At 40.4% G+C, this 23,872-nt stretch overlaps 1 protein-coding gene across 4 annotated transcripts in view; it reads left to right on the forward strand.

Moving 5' to 3' along the window:
• Positions 1–23,872, forward strand: part of LOC140105370 (transient receptor potential cation channel subfamily V member 6-like) — a 200,878-nt gene that overhangs the window by 145,277 nt on the left and 31,729 nt on the right. For 3 of the 4 annotated variants that reach the window (XR_011850565.1, XR_011850566.1, XM_072129283.1), the window contains exons 1-6: positions 6,998–7,431; positions 20,880–20,977; positions 21,080–21,202; positions 22,156–22,296; positions 22,387–22,485; positions 23,158–23,333. Coding sequence is in view for 2 of the 4 variants with exons in the window: in XM_072129283.1 (XP_071985384.1) it covers positions 7,301–7,431; positions 20,880–20,977; positions 21,080–21,202; positions 22,156–22,296; positions 22,387–22,485; positions 23,158–23,333 (768 nt within the window). In the remaining 2 variants the exon portion in view is untranslated. Of the gene's footprint in view, positions 1–6,997; positions 7,432–20,879; positions 20,978–21,079; positions 21,203–22,155; positions 22,297–22,386; positions 22,486–23,157; positions 23,334–23,872 lie in introns of those variants that run through there. The other variant, XM_072129284.1, reaches the window with a different exon arrangement.

Genomic DNA, 23,872 nt, shown 5'->3' on the forward strand with positions numbered 1-23,872 from the left:
TTATTGGATGTAGATACCAGTATATAGTTACAGATGTAGATACCAGTATATAGTTATTGGATGTAGCTACCAGTATATAGTTATTGGATGTAGATCCCAGTATATAGTTATTGGATGTAGATACCAGTATATAGTTATTGGATGTAGATACCAGTATATAGTTATTGGATGTAGCTACCAGTATATAGTTATTGGATGTAGCTACCAGTATATAGTTATTGGATGTAGATACCAGTATATAGTTATTGGATGTAGATCCCAGTATATAGTTATTGGATGTAGATCCCAGTATATAGTTATTGGATGTAGCTACCAGTATATAGTTATTGGATGTAGATACCAGTATATAGTTATTGGATATAGATCCCAGTATATAGTTATTGGATGTAGCTACCAGTATATAGTTATTGGATGTAGATACCAGTATATAGTTATTGGATGTAGATACCAGTATATAGTTATTGGATATAGATCCCAGTATATAGTTATTGGATGTAGATACCAGTATATAGTTATTGGATATAGATCCCAGTATATAGTTATTGGACGTAGATACCAGTATATAGTTACAGATGTAGATACCAGTATATAGTTATTGGATGTAGATACCAGTATATAGTTACAGATGTAGATACCAGTATATAGTTATTGGATGTAGCTACCAGTATATAGTTATTGGATGTAGATCCCAGTATATAGTTATTGGATGTAGATACCAGTATATAGTTATTGGATGTAGATACCAGTATATAGTTATTGGATATAGATCCCAGTATATAGTTATTGGATGTAGCTACCAGTATATAGTTATTGGAGGTAGATACCAGTATATAGTTATTGGATGTAGATCCCAGTATATAGTTATTGGATGTAGCTACCAGTATATAGTTATTGGATGTAGATCCCAGTATATAGTTATTGGATGTAGATCCCAGTATATAGTTATTGGATGTAGCTACCAGTATATAGTTATTGGATGTAGATCCCAGTATATAGTTATTGGATGTAGCTACCAGTATATAGTTATTGGATGTAGATACCAGTATATAGTTATTGGATGTAGATCCCAGTATATAGTTATTGGATGTAGATCCCAGTATATAGTTATTGGATGTAGCTACCAGTATATAGTTATTGGATGTAGATCCCAGTATATAGTTATTGGATGTAGCTACCAGTATATAGTTATTGGATGTAGATACCAGTATATAGTTATTGGATGTAGATCCCAGTATATAGTTATTGGATGTACCCTGTTTCCCCTAAAATAAGACATCCCCTGAAAGTAAGACCTAGTACAATTTTGTTCAGGCTTAGAAATATAAGGCCTCCCCTGAAAACCTAGCAGCAGTCATTGCAGCAGCTCCCCCCACGCCATACATTAGTATTAGGAAATCTTTTAGATGCTGCAGAAGGATGTCACATGGGGAAGAATTCATTGAAGTAAATCACTGGCTGTTGTGCTGCAAATGTGATCCCAGCAGCTACAAGGATAAGAAGGGTCATTTATGGGAAGTGCTTTTACTAAACATGAGAGATCGGGGCCAATTATTCTAAGAAATACAATGATTCTAATAGAAATGGAGTCACAGGAAATACAGCATGAAATGGAGAGATTGGAGAGTCATAAGGAGGTTAGAGAAGTTGATTTTTTTTTCAACGATGAATGTAAATTTTTGTTCGTGGAAAAATAAGACATCCCCTGAAAATAAGACCTAGTGCCTCTTCAGGAGCAAAAATTAATATAAGACACTGTCTTATTTTCGGGGAAACAGGGTAGATCCCAGTATATAGTTATTGGATGTAGATCCCAGTATATAGTTATTGGATGTAGATACCAGTATATAGTTATTGGATATAGATCCCAGTATATAGTTATTGGACGTAGATACCAGTATATAGTTATTGGATGTAGATACCAGTATATAGTTACAGATGTAGATACCAGTATATAGTTATTGGATGTAGATACCAGTATATAGTTATTGGATGTAGCTACCAGTATATAGTTATTGGATGTAGATCCCAGTATATAGTTATTGGACGTAGATCCCAGTATATAGTTATTGGATATAGATCCCAGTATATAGTTATTGGACGTAGCTACCAGTATATAGTTATTGGATGTAGATACCAGTATATAGTTATTGGATGTAGATCCCAGTATATAGTTATTGGATGTAGCTACCAGTATATAGTTATTGGATGTAGATACCAGTATATAGTTATTGGATGTAGATACCAGTATATAGTTATTGGATATAGATCCCAGTATATAGTTATTGGATGTAGATACCAGTATATAGTTATTGGATGTAGATACCAGTATATAGTTACAGATGTAGATACCAGTATATAGTTATTGGATGTAGCTACCAGTATATAGTTATTGGATGTAGATCCCAGTATATAGTTATTGGATGTAGCTACCAGTATATAGTTATTGGATGTAGATCCCAGTATATAGTTATTGGATGTAGATCCCAGTATATAGTTATTGGATGTAGATACCAGTATATAGTTATTGGATGTAGATCCCAGTATATAGTTATTGGATGTAGATACCAGTATATAGTTATTGGATGTAGATACCAGTATATAGTTATTGGATGTAGCTACCAGTATATAGTTATTGGATGTAGCTACCAGTATATAGTTATTGGATGTAGCTACCAGTATATAGTTATTGGATGTAGATCCCAGTATATAGTTATTGGATGTAGATACCAGTATATAGTTATTGGATGTAGATACCAGTATATAGTTATTGGATGTAGATCCCAGTATATAGTTATTGGATGTAGATCCCAGTATATAGTTATTGGATGTAGATACCAGTATATAGTTATTGGATGTAGATACCAGTATATAGTTATTGGATATAGATCCCAGTATATAGTTATTGGATGTAGATCCCAGTATATAGTTATTGGATGTAGATCCCAGTATATAGTTATTGGATGTAGATCCCAGGATATAGTTATTGGATGTAGATACCAGTATATAGTTATTGGATGTAGATACCAGTATATAGTTATTGGATGTAGATACCAGTATATAGTTATTGGATGTAGATACCAGTATATAGTTATTGGATGTAGATACCAGTATATAGTTATTGGATATAGATCCCAGTATATAGTTATTGGACGTAGATACCAGTATATAGTTATTGGATGTAGATACCAGTATATAGTTATTGGATGTAGATACCAGTATATAGTTACAGATGTAGATACCAGTATATAGTTATTGGATGTAGCTACCAGTATATAGTTATTGGATGTAGATCCCAGTATATAGTTATTGGATATAGATCCCAGTATATAGTTATTGGATGTAGCTACCAGTATATAGTTATTGGATGTAGATACCAGTATATAGTTATTGGATGTAGATATCAGTATATAGTTATTGGATATAGATCCCAGTATATAGTTATTGGATGTAGATACCAGTATATAGTTATTGGATATAGATCCCAGTATATAGTTATTGGACGTAGATACCAGTATATAGTTACAGATGTAGATACCAGTATATAGTTATTGGATGTAGATACCAGTATATAGTTACAGATGTAGATACCAGTATATAGTTATTGGATGTAGCTACCAGTATATAGTTATTGGATGTAGATCCCAGTATATAGTTATTGGATGTAGATACCAGTATATAGTTATTGGATGTAGATACCAGTATATAGTTATTGGATATAGATCCCAGTATATAGTTATTGGATGTAGCTACCAGTATATAGTTATTGGAGGTAGATCCCAGTATATAGTTATTGGATATAGCTACCAGTATATAGTTATTGGAGGTAGATACCAGTATATAGTTATTGGATGTAGATCCCAGTATATAGTTATTGGATGTAGCTACCAGTATATAGTTATTGGATGTAGATCCCAGTATATAGTTATTGGATGTAGCTACCAGTATATAGTTATTGGATGTAGATATCAGTATATAGTTATTGGATGTAGCTACCAGTATATAGTTATTGGATGTAGCTACCAGTATATAGTTATTGGATGTAGATACCAGTATATAGTTATTGGATGTAGCTACCAGTATATAGTTATTGGATGTAGATCCCAGTATATAGTTATTGGATGTAGCTACCAGTATATAGTTATTGGATGTAGCTACCAGTATATAGTTATTGGATGTAGATCCCAGTATATAGTTATTGGATGTAGATCCCAGTATATAGTTATTGGATGTAGATCCCAGTATATAGTTATTGGATGTAGATACCAGTATATAGTTATTGGATGTAGATACCAGTATATAGTTATTGGATGTAGATACCAGTATATAGTTATTGGATGTAGATACCAGTATATAGTTATTGGATATAGATCCCAGTATATAGTTATTGGACGTAGATACCAGTATATAGTTATTGGATGTAGATACCAGTATATAGTTACAGATGTAGATACCAGTATATAGTTAGTGGATGTAGCTACCAGTATATAGTTATTGGATGTAGATCCCAGTATATAGTTATTGGATGTAGATACCAGTATATAGTTACTGGATATAGATCCCAGTATATAGTTATTGGATGTAGCTACCAGTATATAGTTATTGGATGTAGATACCAGTATATAGTTATTGGATGTAGATACCAGTATATAGTTATTGGATATAGATCCCAGTATATAGTTATTGGATGTAGATACCAGTATATAGTTATTGGATGTAGATACCAGTATATAGTTATTGGATATAGATCCCAGTATATAGTTATTGGACGTAGATACCAGTATATAGTTACAGATGTAGATACCAGTATATAGTTATTGGATGTAGATACCAGTATATAGTTACAGATGTAGATACCAGTATATAGTTATTGGATGTAGCTACCAGTATATAGTTATTGGATGTAGATCCCAGTATATAGTTATTGGATGTAGATACCAGTATATAGTTATTGGATGTAGATACCAGTATATAGTTATTGGATATAGATCCCAGTATATAGTTATTGGATGTAGCTGCCAGTATATAGTTATTGGAGGTAGATACCAGTATATAGTTATTGGATGTAGATCCCAGTATATAGTTATTGGATGTAGATACCAGTATATAGTTATTGGATGTAGATCCCAGTATATAGTTATTGGATGTAGATCCCAGTATATAGTTATTGGATGTAGCTACCAGTATATAGTTATTGGATGTAGATCCCAGTATATAGTTATTGGATGTAGATCCCAGTATATAGTTATTGGATGTAGATCCCAGTATATAGTTATTGGATGTAGCTACCAGTATATAGTTATTGGATGTAGATCCCAGTATATAGTTATTGGATGTAGATCCCAGTATATAGTTATTGGATGTAGATCCCAGTATATAGTTATTGGATGTAGCTACCAGTATATAGTTATTGGATGTAGCTACCAGTATATAGTTTTTGGATGTAGATCCCAGTATATAGTTATTGGATGTAGCTACCAGTATATAGTTATTGGATGTAGCTACCAGTATATAGTTATTGGATGTAGATATCAGTATATAGTTATTGGATGTAGCTACCAGTATATAGTTATTGGATGTAGCTACCAGTATATAGTTATTGGATGTAGATCCCAGTATATAGTTATTGGATGTAGATCCCAGTATATAGTTATTGGATGTAGATACCAGTATATAGTTATTGGACGTAGATCCCAGTATATAGTTATTGGATGTAGCTACCAGTATATAGTTATTGGATGTAGATACCAGTATATAGTTATTGGATGTAGCTACCAGTATATAGTTATTGGATGTAGCTACCAGTATATAGTTATTGGATGTAGATACCAGTATATAGTTATTGGATGTAGCTACCAGTATATAGTTATTGGATGTAGATACCAGTATATAGTTATTGGATGTAGATACCAGTATATAGTTATTGGATGTAGCTACCAGTATATAGTTATTGGATGTAGATACCAGTATATAGTTATTGGATGTAGCTACCAGTATATAGTTATTGGACGTAGATCCCAGTATATAGTCATTGGATGTAGCTACCAGTATATAGTTATTGGATGTAGATCCCAGTATATAGTTATTGGATGTAGATACCAGTATATAGTTATTGGATGTAGCTACCAGTATATAGTTATTGGATGTAGATCCCAGTATATAGTTATTGGATGTAGCTACCAGTATATAGTTATTGGATGTAGATCCCAGTATATAGTTATTGGATGTAGATCCCAGTATATAGTTATTGGATGTAGATCCCAGTATATAGTTATTGGATGTAGATACCAGTATATAGTTATTGGATGTAGATCCCAGTATATAGTTATTGGATGTAGCTACCAGTATATAGTTATTGGATGTAGCTACCAGTATATAGTTATTGGATGTAGCTACCAGTATATAGTTATTGGATGTATATGTTATATGTAGAAGTATACAAATAGACATTCGATAATGATGTAGCAGTACCAAATTGGTATCCCTTATCAGCAATATGTCCCTTATGATTTGTACAGCGCTGCAGTATTTGATGGCGCTATATATATATATATAAAGATTTTTATTATTATTATCAGCAATGGGATATTAGAATTTATACCTATTTTGTGAATATGCACTGATCACAAGACACAGCAGAAAGTGACAAACTCAGCTCTGCTACATCTGTATTTCTCTATTTTACCTATTTACCACATAAAAACGTAGTTTCTGTTTTCTTTACCAAAACAAATAAAAACACCCCCCTCCTCTCCTCCTCCTCCTCTCCTCCTCCTTCTCTCCTTCTCCTCCTCCTTTGCAGCCCCTGTGTGTCCAGAAACAAAGCCCAGAGACCCTCATTCCCCCCTCCTATGTGCTTGTGTTTGCTCTTAAACAGTGCGCTATCTCTTTAATTGTGTGAGTAGGTGTGTGACCTGCAGGTACAGGAGGCTCCGCCCACTTCTCCTAATTACATGAGAGATAGTTTTTAATTTGGCTGCATCCAGCCCTGTGCCACCAGTCTCCCGCAGCCACTCACGGAACATTTCACACTGTAACAAATCCTCAAGATTCTAGAATGTTCAGGAGCTTTACGTTTTAGGAGGTTTTTTTTTTAATTGCAGGTTTTATACTAAAATTTTAATTAGCATTTTCCCAATTTACTATTTTAAGACACTTTATCTAGATTTTATTAGGGGGAGATCTAAAACAATCCGGGATCCCTAGGAATTGACTGATCAGGAGTTAGGATGAAATAAGGAAACTTGAGACTAGAAGGAGCTGGGGGACAGACTTTTTTTTTGAAGGTTACCCCGATATCATCATGGGGCTCTGTTATTGTGATAAGACGTCTGGGATCACCAGTAACGTATGGAATGGGATCAAGAGTCAGATCCAGAGCCGAGCACCAGAGGGGCTGGAGCTGGATGAGATCCACATGCTGCAGCAGAAGCGGTGAGTAGGATATTCTGTGGTTTATTAATGGTCTTGGTCTCTGGGCCAAGGAGCTTGCAATCTAATTATCTGCGCATATTGCAGATTGTCATGCAAAAAAATCCAGGTGAAAATCTGCATATAATTTGCACCAAATCTGCAAGTTTTTTATGAAGATTTGTGAAATTTGTGTGTTTTAGTTGTGTATTTACCGGTACATGCATTTTTTTGGCATACTTTTTTTTTTACGTCTTGTTTCACCTAATCTGATGTCATTTAAAGCAAAAATCTACATCATCATGCGGGTTTGATGCAGATTTTCACATGGACATAGACTTCAATCTAAAAAGCAAAAAAGCATGCAAAAAATGTGCAGGCGAAGACAAGAAAAGTGACAAGATCTTTATTTTATCGAGGAACAATGTGGTCTATGTTACTTTTTCCAAATCGCATTCACTTTAATGCCACTGTATAATGCCACAAAGCAAAATCTGTGCTTGAATTATTCCGCAACGTGACACCTGCTGCGCCTCCCCAAATTCTGTTCCGCTTTCTAGTAAGAAAAAAATTGTAAAGAGGGCACCCTGCATGGGTGCTGCCTTGCCACGGCACCTACACAGTGGGGTCAATTGCACACCAGCGAGTTTGATCCGTCAGACCCGTGTGCCGTGGCAGCAATGTCCAGTCCAAACACTGAGCAACCAGAACCAAACTGAGATGCTGAGTTCAGTTGTGATTGCTCACTTTTTGGGCTGGACATTGCAGCCACTTCACACGGATCTGATGGATCGAACTCGTTGTTGTGTTACCGACATCACAGTGTAGGTGCCGTGGTGAGGCAGCACCCATCCTGTTTACAATTTATTGCTTACTAGAAAATGGAACAGTAAGTGCGGACACGCAGCAGGTGTCACATAGTTTCCACACCACGATTGCCACAACTCTACCCAGCGCCAATCAAATCAGAAACCTGGGGGTGCTGGTTGCCAATTGATGTGTTTTCAAAGAGATGCAAAATGAAATCAAACCGCTATGGCAATGCATTCCACACCCCCACTTTCCATCATTGGTTGTTTGTGGCCGAAATAAAGCCGTAGAAGGGGCCACAATGATAGGTGATAACTTGTTGATCGGTGAGGGACCCCATGGATCTCAAGAACAGGTGTCAGTTATACCCCAGATGAACAGAGCAAATGGTCACACATCTGAAACGCTGATCTACTCTCTATGCACTGATGGAGATAACTGAGCGCTGTACTCTATCTCTGTCTGTTCCCTAGACAGTGAATGGTGAGGTGGTGCGCATCCATTCTTTTGTGGCACAACGGATCCCAGTGCTCATGATCTGTGGTGGTCAAACCACTGATCGTCAAGTTATCCCCTTTACTTAAACTAGGGATAAGTTGTTGTATCTGGACAACCCCTTTAACAGGATAGCAGAAATCTTCAGTGATGCTGCAGCAGAACCTGACTCTGCAATGTGAGGATCCATCCGGTGCTATATGCTGTACTTTATGCAGGGATTTATCTTACTTGGATGCAGGTTTTTGGTTGGATTTTGGTGACTTTTTAGGCACATTTTGTTATTTGTGCCATTTTATGCAACTTTTTCAACCAGTGCACCAGAGTTCTCCTGGTTTGTGCCTGATTTGTTTTCGTATTTCACTTGCTTCCAGATGTTGCCGCCTGATTTGCCAGTGGATTGTGCTGAAAAGGTCACAAATAATTGTGCAAAAATGCTCCAATCCCCGCAAAGTTGCACTTTTTTGAAAATTTACACCTAAATGTCTCAAAAAAAGCGCAGACAACAATGACAAATAAGACACAAGATACTAGAGATGTAAAAAAGAGCAAAAACTAAAGATAAATGACCCTCTGTGTGTCAGCATCGCCTCTCCTGTGTCTGTAACCGCAGCAGTTTTTACAAATACAATTAATCTGCTGTCAATCTGATTGAATAAAGGAATCCTAATTCTATAATAGATCTATAGATACTGGACATATGGAACGTGAATGACCAATAGGGGTGGACTACAACTTGTGTCTCTGGATTCTGAGCATGCTGGGAGTTGTAGCCACTCAAAAACCAGAGCCTGGACCTCTGTAAGTAGGAAAGCAGAACATGCTGGGAGATGTAGTTTCTCAGCAGACAGAGCTCCACAAGCTGCCAGGCTGGCAGGTCATGCTGGGATTTGTAGCTTCTCAAAAACCAGAGCCTGGACCTCAGCAATCAAGAAAGCAGAACATGCTGGGAGTTGTAGTATCTAAGCGTCTCACGAGTTGGGGTGAATTCAAATGCGGCAGAATTGTTTAACCATTATTAAATGGATTCTGTCATGTGGATCCATTGCGCCCCTAAAAACACCACAGTCACTTACAATATAATGTCACATAGATAAAAACCATGTCCTAATTTATATATTGTGCCCACTATTAGTTATGCTCTTATTAATTAACATGTAACTCTGCCCCCCCCCCTCTTATTATAGAGTATATATCTACTGTCCAGGACGGTCTCCCATATAATATACAGAACAAGAGCCACCCCTCTTATAAGTTACTGCCCCCTTATAATATACTGCCCAGGAGTCATGTTTGTCTCCCACCCTCCCTGCTCTTATATACTGCTCAACGGCCAGTCCCCCCCCCCTTCATTATAATATATTTCCCCAAAAAACCCTCTATACTCAATTCCCTGGTCTGCACACAATGTATGAGGCGGCGCAATAACATCATTACGGCACCACCGCGCCATAGCGTAGACACAGGTAGAGCCGGGGACGTGCCTGGCTGGCTGCTTGTGTCGCTGAATCAGTTCTATGGGGGAGATTTATCAGAAGTGTCTGAGAGCAGGACTGCTCTTCTTGCTCATGGCAACCAATCAGAGCTAAGCTTTTATTTTCCCACAGCTGTTTATAAAATGAAAGCTGAACTCTGATTGGTTTCCATGGGCAATTAGAACAGTTTGACTCCAGATAAATCTCCCCCAATGTGCGTCTCAATGATACAGATTGTAGATTTCTTGGAAATTGGCCTTGGAAAGGGCTGGGCCCGGTCATTACACCACTGTTTGTCACATTTATTACTTGTTAGCAATGTCGTTCTCGAATATATGTAAAATGGCCGCAGTATGGGATAGGTGATGTAAGATCAGTCTCCAGGCAGGCGGGAGTGTTTACCACCAGCCCAATTACTGCTAATTGATCTGTCCCAGAAAACATAGAGGAGGCATGTACCAGGATAACACCTGCATATAACAGATCTGCTGCTATTAATATGTGGTTATGACCTACTGAATATCAGTATGTGGAGAGGAGATAAGAAATAGATTGGAACCCAATATAAGACACCAGTGGTGGCGAAATAATCCCAATATAATTACTACATTAACACATATTTTCCTATCATAAAGAATCAATAATGCAAGTAATTTCCACTCCAATTCATCTTTCCCCTGGTTCTTGCTGCTTTTAGTTACCTCCTTACTGACTCTTCCTCCATCTCTTTGGCCTCCACAGCTGCTCCTCCTCCTCTCTGCTGCCCCTCCTCCTCCCTGCTGCCCTTCTTTTCCCTTCTCCCTGCTGCCCTTCCTTTCTGCCTTCTTTTCCCTGCTGCCCTTCCTTTCCGCCTTCCCTCTCTGCCTTCCCTCTCTGCCTTCCCTCTCTGCCTTCCCTCTCTGCCTTCCCTCTCTGCCTTCCCTCTCTGCCTTCCCTCTCTGCCTTCCCTCTCTGCTGCCCCTCCTCTCCTCCGTTTTTCTGGCCCACTCTGCTGCCCTGCTTCTCCCTGCTGCCCTTCTTTTCCCTTCTTCTCCCTGCTGCCCTTCTTTTCCCTTCTTCTCCCTGCTGCCCTTCCTTTCTGCCTTCTTTTTACCTGCTGCCCTTCCTTTCTGCCTTCTTTTTCCCTGCTGCCCTTCCTTTCCGCCTTCTTCTCCCTGCTGCCCTTCCTTTCCGCCTTCTTCTCCCTGCTGCCCTTCCTTTCCACCTTATTTTCCCTGCTGCCCTTCTTTCCGCCTTATTCTCCCTGCTGCCCTTCCTTTCCGCCTTATTCACCCTGCTGCCCTTCCTTTCCGCCTTATTCACCCTGCTGCCCTTCCTTTCCGCCGCCTTCTCCCTGCTGCCCTTCCTTTCCGCCGCCTTCTCCCTGCTGCCCTTCCTTTCCGCCGCCTTCTCCCTGCTGCCCTTCCTTTCCGCCGCCTTCTCCCTGCTGCCCTTCCTTTCCGCCGCCTTCTCCCTGCTGCCCTTCCTTTCCGCCGCCTTCTCCCTGCTGCCCTTCCTTTCCGCCGCCTTCTCCCTGCTGCCCTTCCTTTCCGCCGCCTTCTCCCTGCTGCCCTTCCTTTCCGCCGCCTTCTCCCTGCTGCCCTTCCTTTCCGCCGCCTTCTCCCTGCTGCCCTTCCTTTCCGCCGCCTTCTCCCTGCAGCCCTTCCTTTCCGCCGCCTTCTCCCTGCAGCCCTTCCTTTCCGCCACCTTCTCCCTGCTGCCCTTCCTTTCCGCCGCCTTCTCCCTCCTGCCCTTCCTTTCCGCCGCCTTCTCCCTCCTGCCCTTCCTTTCCGCCGCCTTCTCCCTCCTGCCCTTCCTTTCCGCCTTCCCTCTGTCCCTCGCTGCTGCCGTTTCTGCCTAAACAAGAAATAGATTGGAACCCAATATAAGACACCAGTGATGGCGAAATAATCCCTATATAATTACTACATTAAGACATATAGTAATTGCCGCTCCAATTCATCTATCCCCTGGTTTTTGCTTCTCCTAATTACCTCCTTACTGAATCTTCCTCCATCTCTCTGGCATCTTCTTCTCTCTGCTGCCATTTCTCTCCTCAATCTCTTTGGCATCCACAGCTGCTCCCCTCCTCCTCCTTTTATCTTGTCCTTGCTGCTGCCCTTCCTTTCCTTATTTTCCTCCTTCTCTCTGCTGCTTTCCTTTCATTCTTTTCCTTCTTCTCGCTGCTGCCATTCCTCTCCTCCATCTCTTTGGCCTTCGCTGCTACCCCTCCTCTCCTCCATTTCTCTGGACCTCGATGCTGCCCCTCCTCTCCTCCATCTATTTGCCCTCTCTGCTGCCCTTACTCTCCGCCTTTTCTCTGCTGCCCTTCCTTTCCTTCTTTTCCTTCTTCTCTCTGGTCCTCGTTGCTGCCTTTCCTCTCCTCCATCTCTCTGGTCCTTGTTGCTACCCTTTCTTTCCTCCATCTCTCTGGCAGTCACTGCTGCCCCTCTTCTCCTCCATTTCTCTGGCCCTCGCTGCTGCCCTTATTTTCCTTCATCTCTCTGGCCCTCTCTGCTGCCCCTCCTCTCCTCCATCTCTCTGGCCCTCCCTGCTGCCCCTCCTCCATCTCTCTGGCCCTCGTTGCTGCCCCTCCTCTCCTCAATCTCTCTGGTCCTCGTTGCTGCCTTTCCTCTCCTCCATCTCTCTGGTCCTTGTTGCTACCCTTTCTTTCCTCCATCTCTCTGGCAGTCACTGCTGCCCCTCTTCTCCTCCATTTCTCTGGCCCTCGCTGCTGCCCTTATTTTCCTTCATCTCTCTGGCCCTCTCTGCTGCCCCTCCTCTCCTCCATCTCTCTGGCCCTCGTTGCTGCCCCTCCTCTCCTCAATCTCTCTGGCCCTCGTTGCTGCCCTTCCTTTCCTCAATCTCTCTGGCCCTCTCTACTGCCCTTCTTTTCCTCCATCTCTCTGGCCCTCTCTGCTGCCCCTCCTCTCCTCCATCTCTCTGGCCCTCGCTGCTGCCCTTCCTTTCCTCCATCTCTTTGGTCCTTGCTGCTGCTCTTCCTCTCCTCCATCTCTCTGGCCCTCTCTGCTGCCCCTCCTCTCCTCCATCTCTCTGGCCCTCGCTGCTGCCCTTCCTTTCCTCCATCTCTTTGGTCCTTGCTGCTGCTCTTCCTCTCCTCCATCTCTCTGGCCCTCTCTGCTGCCCCTCCTCTCCTCCATCTCTCTGGCCCTCGCTGCTGCCCTTCCTTTCCTCCATCTCTTTGGTCCTTGCTGCTGCTCTTCCTCTCCTCCATCTCTCTGGCTCTCACTGCTGCCCTTCCACTCCTCCTTTTTGTCTATAATTGCTTCTGAATGGGAGTATAAATAAACTCAGAGATTTGTTGCCTGACAAAGTGGCCTTAATATCCGTGCCAGCTTTATGACCCAATCTCTGTCTTGGAGGCCACAAGCCGATAAGAGCCAGAGCTCTCTTGTCACACCCTACAGGTTTTCCGTCTGTATATGTACTGTATCATTCTGTCTTAAAGGAATACCAGCACTTGGTTGGTGATGATTTACACCATTTAGACTTTTAGGTCGGCGTTAGAAGTCTGTTTTAGGACAGGTTTTTGTTTAGCTGTAAATAGCATGATTCCAGAGAAAAACTACTTTAAAAATATGCTAATTAGCGCTGTACCTTTCACCAGCACTCCCACCCATCTGCCCGAGAGCTGGTGACATCAGGGGCGGCTTCCTGATGGTGATGTGCACTGCTCCAGTGCGATGACTGTGACTTGATCCAGCTCTCGAGAATTCTCACACACGTGCGGTGTACATCGCTATCAGGCAGCCACATCTGCCGGCTTGCTTTCACAAGACTTCCCGAGAGCGGGATGACATCACCGGCTCTCGGACAGATGCCTGGTGAATCGAAGAATGGAGGCTGGGTAATTAGTAGATAAAGAAGCATCGGGCCGCCTGTGTTATGTGCACTGGAGCCCCCGGCGCTAATTACCATATTTTTGAAAGTAGTTTTTCTCCGGAATTACAGCGAAAACCTGTCCTGTTCCAGACTTCTAAAGTCTGACCTGTAAGTATAAATGGTTTAATTCACCACTACCCAAGTGGTAATTTTCCTTCAAAGTTTTTTTTTTTTTTTTAGTACTCCTTGATGATCACTGCCTATTGTGCATAAAATGCTGTTAATCTTCTGTTTCGTACATAACATCATGTCTGACAAAGAGAACTAGGATAGCACTGTTTTTAGTAAATGTGGTCCACGGTTGAGAATCGCCCTCATCAGCTGATTGCCTTTGACTTGGGAGTAGCCGCACCATGTAGCCTTATTTCCGGCTACTCCACGCCCCAGCAGCCTCTTTAGAGAATTTGCATATTCCCCGATTAAAGATAGAGGGGAGTAAAGGATTAGCCCTAAAAGAGGACTGTCCTTACATATGTTAGATGCACCTACCACCCAATCTACCTGAATAGGTAGAGCTGTGGTGGTAGGTTTCCTAGAAAGGGGTTTTGCAGACAATTTCTATTGCTAACCTATCAATACACTAAATCATCAATAATAGATTGGTCACCATGTGCCGCTTGAGGCTTTCCGATAAGCTTCTTGTAGTTCCCTGTTGCTAAAATCAACATAGGGAACTGAAAGTGAAGAATAGCTCCATTCTTTGTGTAGTGGTTAAGTCGGGTAGCTGCAGCTTGGCTTCCATTCATCTGAATGAATGTGAACTGTAAACATAGAGCTGAGCATTTCTTTCAGCTTCTTTCTGAGCTGTGAGGGTCACAGTTGTTAGAACCTCAGCAATTTGATGTCATATAGATCTCTATATAGGCAATCTCTGTACAAGCTGGAAAACCCCATTACATCATGCATTTCTGTGTGTCTGAAGTCACCACTAGGGGGAGCTATTGAATTTACTGTATACTATTTACTGTGCTCCTGTGGCTGCTCTGGTGTTTCTCCTCTCACAAGTATGCACTGCTTCAGAGAATGCTGTATTCACTGTGTTGTCCCTGACAGACAGAAGTAGTCAATTGCTGCACCAACCCCCAGCTGTTGTGTCGTCCAGCTCAGGTTGATTAGTCCAGCAGCCAGTATGCACCCAGCTTTCCCAAGGTCCTGAGTTTTATAATTTGTTTTTTCAGCAAAACCACTCAGTTCCGATACTAAACAAGATATGTTTCTGCTTCAGTGTAGCTACAGCATTCTCAAGGTATCTTTGGTTCACAATGGATGAAAACAAATGGTAGATTTCTTTGAAGCAATGCATCGATCAGGCGTTTTGTTCATATAACTCTGCGCAGACTCTTTCCTGTGTCATCATGTCTGGAATGGCTTATATTATGTACCGAGCCGGGTCACTAATGTTCTGTAGACTATGGATTACTCAACACTTCTTGGATTGAGCTGCTGCATAATGAGAGCAGAAAAACCATATGAATGTTGCAAGATGTAAGACTACATCCAAAATTAACCCATTAATTACCTGATGCCATAAACTTCCTGGACAATAAATACAATATCTTTGTACATTATAGTGACTGGACAAAACCTAGATAACAGTGTATGTTGTGAACTTCTTCGGTTCCTTAAAGGGATATTCTGAAATGTTCTCATCTCTTATTATTTGATATCAGACTTGCGGGGGATCCCACATTCTGCTATTTGAGGAGCTACAATATTGGTCATTCCCCCTGTATCCCTTTTGAATGACTATATCTGACCTGAAATACCAGGTATTGTCACTTGGTATTGTCTGTGTGACAGCCCCTTTAAGCTCACTTTCTTTTAAGAAAAAAAGTCTTAGGGATTTGGACCCAGTTAAGATTCCTGCTGTACAATAACATTTAGAAAAAGGGGAGAACTCCTGTGATAGTCGGGTGCTTTACAGCTAAACCTGATCATGCTCTGCACTTCATGTTCTCCTGGAACTACTTAGTGAAAAGTCGTCTTTAAATATTTCTTAATCTTTTGACGAAGCACAAGTTCTTTCAAGTTTCCCCAGAATGCATCAGTTTTCAAGAAATGCTGTGTACATAGTTACTACATACAGTCTGGACGCTTGAGTGTTTACCGGACGCAATCCGGAGACTAAATATTTAATCATAGGAAATGTTCATTAATTGTCACCCAGAATGGTCCTATTCCTGGGATTATAACAGAGACATCACCTGAAGGTCCCAGGGCCCAAAATTCATGGGTGCCAAAGCATTCCCAGGTGTCCAGTTCACTGCAAATACAAATATGTCCTGACCTTTGGCTTGTTCCCTCTTCCTGACCTCGCACTGTACCTTGGACTCTTCTTGGCCGCAGTCTGCCCTGAACTTTGACTTGTTCCATAGACACTGCCTGACCTCACCCTCTACCTTGGACTCTTCTTGGTCGCTGTCTGCCCTGACCTTTGGCTGGTTCCATAGACACTGCCTGAGCTCGCCCTGTACCTTGGGCTACTCTTGACCACTGCCTGCCCTGACCTTTGGCTTGCTCCATAGACACTGCCTAACCTCACCCTTTAGCTTGGACTCTTCTTGACCACTGCCTGTCCTGACCATGGCCATTTCCTGACCCAGTTATTCTTCTCAGCAGTGTCCTCAGACCTTACTGGGCCAGCTTCACCAGATAAGAGTATACCACTTCAACTTTCTGTTTCTGGGTTTTGTTGACTGCTCTATCCTCCAAATGGGGGGAATAAGGGGAGTGACCCCTTGAGTAACATATTCAGTGTGGGGGAGGGGCTGTAGGTGCAGTTTTCAATACAATTATTTTTTTTTTGATTGGAGTATAAGGAGGAGAAAGAGTCAGTTTGTTTTTCATAGACCTACGATGTATATGGAGAGCAACACTTAAGCAACTCCGCTTCTCTGAAGAATATGATTGATAATGATGTGGAACTCCCCCAAAAGTATGCATGAAATTATGTATGCAAATTTATAAACTCTATTTCTAAAAAAAACCCAGCAAATCCTTGACTTTAACAGTAAAAATACATTTATAAATTTAAGAAAACAAAAAGGTCATCATTGATGGTGGTGGTCACAAGGAATAATTTATATCTTTGCTTGTGTTTTTTTTTTTTTTTTTTTACATCTGTGAGCCCCCAATGACATTCCTAATCTACTTTGTCTCTGCAACCTACAAATTATAATGTTATGTCTGTCATATTAAAAACCTTCAATTACATGGAGAAAACTATGATAGTATATATAACATGCTCCTGGCATCTAAAGGAAGGAAATGTATAGCTTCTTTGTGATAAATTAGCTGCTATAGGTAAAATGTCAGAGAAGTAATTTAGAATATTGGTATTATAACTTACTTCTCTGACATTCTCTGACATAATTTGGTATATTTCAATACATTTGTTTGTGTACAAGAGTATTACTACTATAATACTGCCCCCTATGTACAAGAATATAACTACTATAATACTGCCCCCTATGTACAAGAATATAACTACTATAATACTGCCCCTATGTACAAGAATATAACTACTATAATACTTCCCCCTATGTACAAGTATATAACTACTATAATACTGCATCCTATGTACAAGAATATAACTACTATAATACTGCCCCCTATGCACAAGAATATAACTACTATAATACTGCCCCCCTATGTACAAGAATATAACTACTATAATACTGCCCCCTATGTACAAGAAGATAACTACTATAATACTGCCCCTATGCACAAGAATATAACTACTATAATACTGCCCCCTATGCACAAGAATATAACTACTATAATACTGCCCCCCTATGTACAAGAATATAACTACTATAATACTGCCCCCCTATGTACAAGAATATAACTACTATAATATTGCCCCCTATGTACAAGAATATAACTACTATAATATTGCCCCCTGTGTACAAGAATATAACTACTATAATACTGCCCCCCTATGTACAAGAATATAACTACTATAATACTGTCCCCTATGTACAAGAATATAACTACTATAATATTGCCCCCTGTGTACAAGAATATAACTACTATAATATTGCCCCCTGTGTACAAGAATATAACTACTATAATACTGCCCCCTGTGTACAAGAATATAACTACTATAATACTGCCCCCTATGTACAAGAATATAACTACTATAATATTGCCCCCTGTGTACAAGAATATAACTACTATAATATTGCCCCCTGTGTACAAGAATATAACTACTATAATACTGCCCCCTGTGTACAAGAATATAACTACTATAATACTGCCCCTATGTACACGAATATAACTACTATAATACTGCCCCTATGTACACGAATATAACTACTATAATACTGACCCCTATGTACAAGAATATAACTACTATAATACTGCCCCCTGTGTACAGGAATATAACTACTATAATACTGCCCCCTATGCACTCTTTATTGACCTGAGGACATAATTTTCTCTTATGACCTGAGCTACGTACCTGTATGTGTTCCCTCGACACATATTCCAGTATTAGGAGTATGTCATATGTTGTCGCCGCTGCAGTGTTTGCTCTCTTGTATATACAGTAGTAATTATTATTCCTGGCTTAATTGACTTTATTCGGGAGGTATTTTAATATAGTCTTACTGGATTATCTTACCTTCCTATGATGTCATTTGTGCAGGAATTCAGATACTTGGCCACGAAGATTTATGTGGTACCTCTGAGTGTTTATGAGGACGCTCTATGTTTATACGTTATGGGTTTTCTTGTAATATTCCCTTAGCAGGGGATTATGGGAGGTTCTTGATGGAAGATGATTTCAATTTAAATTGATAGCAGTTTAGTAATGGTGTCTGGACATGGAAAATTAGATCTATTATGGAGAATCCAACTGGTTTTCCTTCTGGCCACGGATGAGGAGGAAAAAAAATCATATACCATTACCATGTCAGAAATTTTGGACCCTCAGGTGTTGGGAAGAAGTAATGGTGGCAATAAAATAACAGTGTCTTTACGTAAATTCTGTAAAATTAAATCTATTATGTAGGATCAACTGGTTTTCCTTCTGGCCATGGTTGAGGAGAAAAAAAATTAGCAACCATTCGGAGAATTCTTGGACCCCCCAGGTGTTGGAATCAAGTACTTCTGACCTTCAAATGGGTAATTGGTACCGTATTTGGATGGACTCCTCCAAGGTACTCAATGAGATTGAAATCTTTGGACCCCCCCCCCTCGCTCAGTCAAGTATTGGAAAAATAGCCCTTAAATGGGTAGGTATATGGACTCCCTTCTAAGGTCTAGAATACTTGATCCCAACAGCTGGGGGCCCAGAATCCTTACTTGGCGATAGTTGCCGATTTTCTTCAAAAGTTAAGATCTGTGAAAGAGTTGGATACAGTCTCAAGAGACTTCAGTTTCAACAAAACATTTTGGGGAAATTGAGGCAAGTTCTTGGATAATGGGCGATTCTTAACCATTGACCTAAAATTCAGGACATTTGTTCATGCCCACACGCAACAACCACACGTCAGAAGTCCATTACGTATAGATTTCCCCCTCCCAAACACATCCTCAGCATAATCCGACTCATCTGATGGGGTCTTAAAAATCTGTGGGGTCACAACCAATTTGCCTTGAATATGTGTGATAGGAAGGCCCTCGGTTCCGCTATTTTATGTTCTGTCTAGACCCGCTTTGGAGAGTTTCTAATTCATCGTGTGTTTTTTAATTTCAAAAACTCTTGGAAGAAACTTTTTCCTATTCTGTATATTGAGTAATACACTTCATAACCTTTTTGTGTGATTATTTCATGTGTAAAGACTGCAAGCCAAATGTGAACATGACAAGACGATGGAAAATTTCTACATAGGAAACTTAAGAATCTTGTATAATTCCACGTTACCATCTAGTATAGTTCGCCTACAGGGGGTGCTATTATTCCTCTCCTCTGATACATTGTATCATGTGACTGGGTCACTGCCAGAAATAATTTCCCAACCAAACAAGTCATTACAACGATATAATTGGTGAGAACACAAGACAAAAATACATCCCAGATGAGAGTGAAATGCAAAATAGGTTGAGTATTCGTTTATACTCCAATTACCGTTTTTTTTTTTGTTTTTTTTTATGGCACTGATCTTTTAATAGGTGGATCCGGATGTCAAAAGGTCAGTTTTTCATGAAGTTTGGTCATGTTACTCCCAAAATTAGAATTTGTAAATTGACAAACGATTTAACGAAATATTTTGCTCTTCTCTTGGTCTAGTGGCGTTGAGCAGTTTCCCTAAATTTTCAGTTCTGTTGTAGCGTCACATTGAATTTTCATGTAGGCCTAGAAGGGAGCTCTCTAAGGGCCTCCATCACAGATCTACTAGGTCATAGCTTTAGGGGGTTGCATAGGAAGGATTTTCTAGGCTCCAGGAGTGATGCATGGTTCTGTTTTTTGGATATATAATTATTGACTGGTATTTCTTGAGTTTAATGGATAAAATGCCTCAATGGGACTGTTTTTAAAGCCACCCCATTCCTTAAATATAGCACCTTCCATATTTGGTTGTCTTCTGATGGACTTCGGAAGCAGATAACTGTGTTGAGTCCCCCAGTAGATGTTGGGCCCATCTATTACTCCAGTGGTCCAGTCCTTGGTTTGGTCTGTAGTGACTCACTTCGGTCCTCCAAATGTGTCCTAAATGTCCACGTCGGTCCTACAAATGTGTCCTAAATGTCCACGTCGGTCCTCCAAATGTGCCCTAAACCTCTATTCCTCCAGATGAGCAGATTCATTATGCCTTTTTTTTTTTTTTTTTTTTTTTTGTGACAAACTTTTCTCATCTTCTCTAGAATCCGAGAGTGTCCGTTACTAAGTGCTGTCAAAGATAATGATATCGGTGCGCTGAGAAAACTTCTGGACTGCTCATCCACTGATCTGTATCTGAGAGGTAGGTGGAGCAAGTCATGAGATGGTCGCATCCAGCATTGATAATTGTTAGGCTCTAAAGCCTTTGGGTGAAAACTTACAACTGTATTGTTCTCTGCCGCAGGGGCAGTTGGAGAGACTGCACTACATGTGGCTGCCTTATATGATAACCTAGAGGCTGCCGAAATAATTCTAGAGGCTGCACCAGATCTCGTGGACCAACCCTTCACCTCTATGCTCTATGAAGGTCAGATACTGGGATTGCACAAAGTTGAGATTTCGGGACCATAATGTGTTGGGGTTGTTTCTCTACTTATTAATATTTAAGGTTCTTGGTCACACTTTGTGAGCCTTTTGCCTCTTGAAGTTTGCAATAGAGAGACTAAATAACCTGTATGTAAATTGTAAGATGATTTATTACCCAATGGGAAATTTCACACCACCATACATGATAATGAACAAGAATATTATATATATTGTGGGGTTTTATTGACTTTTCACCCTAAAAAATTGCACTTGTTAAATGATCACAATGTATGTATTGAAACAGCCGGTGAATTTACATCACAGGTGCTCTGAAAAGACACCCAGGAGCCCTTCTGGCTCATTAGCATAATTTTACAAATTGGTTTTAGAGGTGAGGAGGCCATGGATAACATATATATGAAGATTACAAAAGACACTATGGGGCGGATTTATCAAGCAGTCTGAAAGTCAGAATATTTCCAGTTGCCCATGGCAACCAATCACAGCTCAGCTTTCATTTCACCAGTGCTCATGAATATTTTAAAGGGGAGCTGTGATTGGTTGCCGTGGGCAATTGGAAATATTCTGACTTTCAGACACTTGATAAATCTGCCCCTATGTCTTAATCTACGAGCCCCAGGTTTATCATGATGGATTTTAATGGTAGATTTCCTTTAATTCTGGTGCACAGGGGTCACTGGAGGAAACTGGTATATGGGGGTGTTCAAATGTACCCCCATTGATATATTGGTGACCTAAGCTGTAGATCGTACATCACCTTCACTAAGTATTCTGGATATACACTTTACATCAAATGACCCAAGATACAACCATCCCAAAAAACTGATGAGCACCCAACTTTTTTTCCCTCCTGTTGCCATTATGTTCAGAATATAGTTAATTGCACATTTTAAGGCCTATTCATTTTTGTTTTGATCTTTACTCTTCTTCTAGGACAAACTGCTCTACATATTGCGGCTGTCAATCAAAACTTAAATTTGGTGAAATTACTGATTGATAAAGGTGCTGATGTCCGCTCTCCTCGAGCCATCGGCAGCTTCTTCTCTTACAGCACGGACAACCTCTTTTACTTCGGTAAGTACAATTATTGGCAACTAAATTCCTAAAATAACAATCTTTTGGATAACATAAATATCTTAACCATACACAACTTTTTCATTTTAGGTGAGCACATTTTATCTTTTGCTGCATGCACCGGCAATGAGGCCATTGTCCGTCTTCTTATTGAGAATGGCGCTAGTATTCGGGCACAAGATTCCTATGGTGAGAAGGAATTCTAAGAACTTATGAGATACTTATGTATCTGACTTGGTGGGTTGGTATGGACCTACAGTGTCTCTCATGGGGAAAGAAGGATGGAGCTGGTCAGTTAGTGAAACATAATATTAGGGATTGATGTTCAGGAACAGTCCAAGGTATTGGCTGGCTGAACAAGTATTCATGGTCAGACGATAGCAGGGACCCATGCTTGGGAAGGTGAGAGACGTCAAGGCATTCCTTGTCGGCATAGAGCTAATGGGTGGACAAAATGGTCAAACATGAAAAATCTGCAGGTCCAGATATACCACACATTGAAAGAAGAAAACTCAGAACCTTCCCTAAGGTAACGCTAACTCCAATATGCACAGGAGTGAAAGGATGGACTGCGGAACTTTTTTTATACCCTCAGGCTGGCAGAGCAGGAGATGAGACTAACAGAGTAAAATGTAAGTGTCCATGGACTGGGTAGGTGCTGGCATGTAGAAGATAAGGAACCTTTGTGGTCACCTGCAGGTTGGAGATGTGCTACAGCATCATTTGGTTTCAGAAGTACCAATAATTCTGTAGCTATTGTGAGAAAATGGGATACTACTGGAGACCCTATATGACTATTGGGGTTTACATTGCTGGTGTCCAACATCTCCACAAAATAACGTTGACTTTTCTTATTCGAAGGTAACACCATACTCCACATCTTGGCCCTGCAACCAAATCAAACATTTTCCTGCCAGATGTTTGATCTTATTTTGTCCCATGATGACAAACAAAACCATGATGTGGACATTCAGATGATCACCAACTATATGGGACTTACTGCCTTTAAACTATCTGCTGCCGAGGGAAATATTGTTGTAAGTTTGACTTTCTGAAAACTTTCTTTAGTTTAATTTATCAAAAAGTTCAGTATCTCCACAATCTGTCTGTGTCCATGTACAGAAAAGTGGATGAGATTTTAAGATTCATCCCAATGGGGTAACAAAACCCAATAACTGTTAATACTTCAGATCTAGCCAAAGGCAGAAAGCAGAAGAAGATGAAGAACATATCGTTAAAAACTACCTCAGCTTATGAACATAACTGCTACTGTATTTCTATGCCAGTCATTTGGGCAGCAAAAACCCACTGTGTGGACGTCTTCTAAGGACTTTGTGTTGGGCCAGCCCAACAGAATACCAGAGGTTCCTCAGATCCAGGCTCTAACCTAACACTAGTCCCCAGAGACACAGCAGAAGACAACCTAATTCGGAGGCTTGTAGGGTTTATTATTATTTCCAAGGGAATCGTGAAGGGTTTCCCCAAAGAATAGGTTTTGTCCGGAGAGGCCAAGCAACTCCAGTAAGACGCTAGAATAATTAATGTATAAATCGGAGCATTGTACATTGGTATGAGG

Source organism: Engystomops pustulosus, chromosome 11 (assembly GCF_040894005.1).
Source record: "Engystomops pustulosus chromosome 11, aEngPut4.maternal, whole genome shotgun sequence".
NCBI lineage: Eukaryota > Metazoa > Chordata > Amphibia > Anura > Leptodactylidae > Engystomops > Engystomops pustulosus.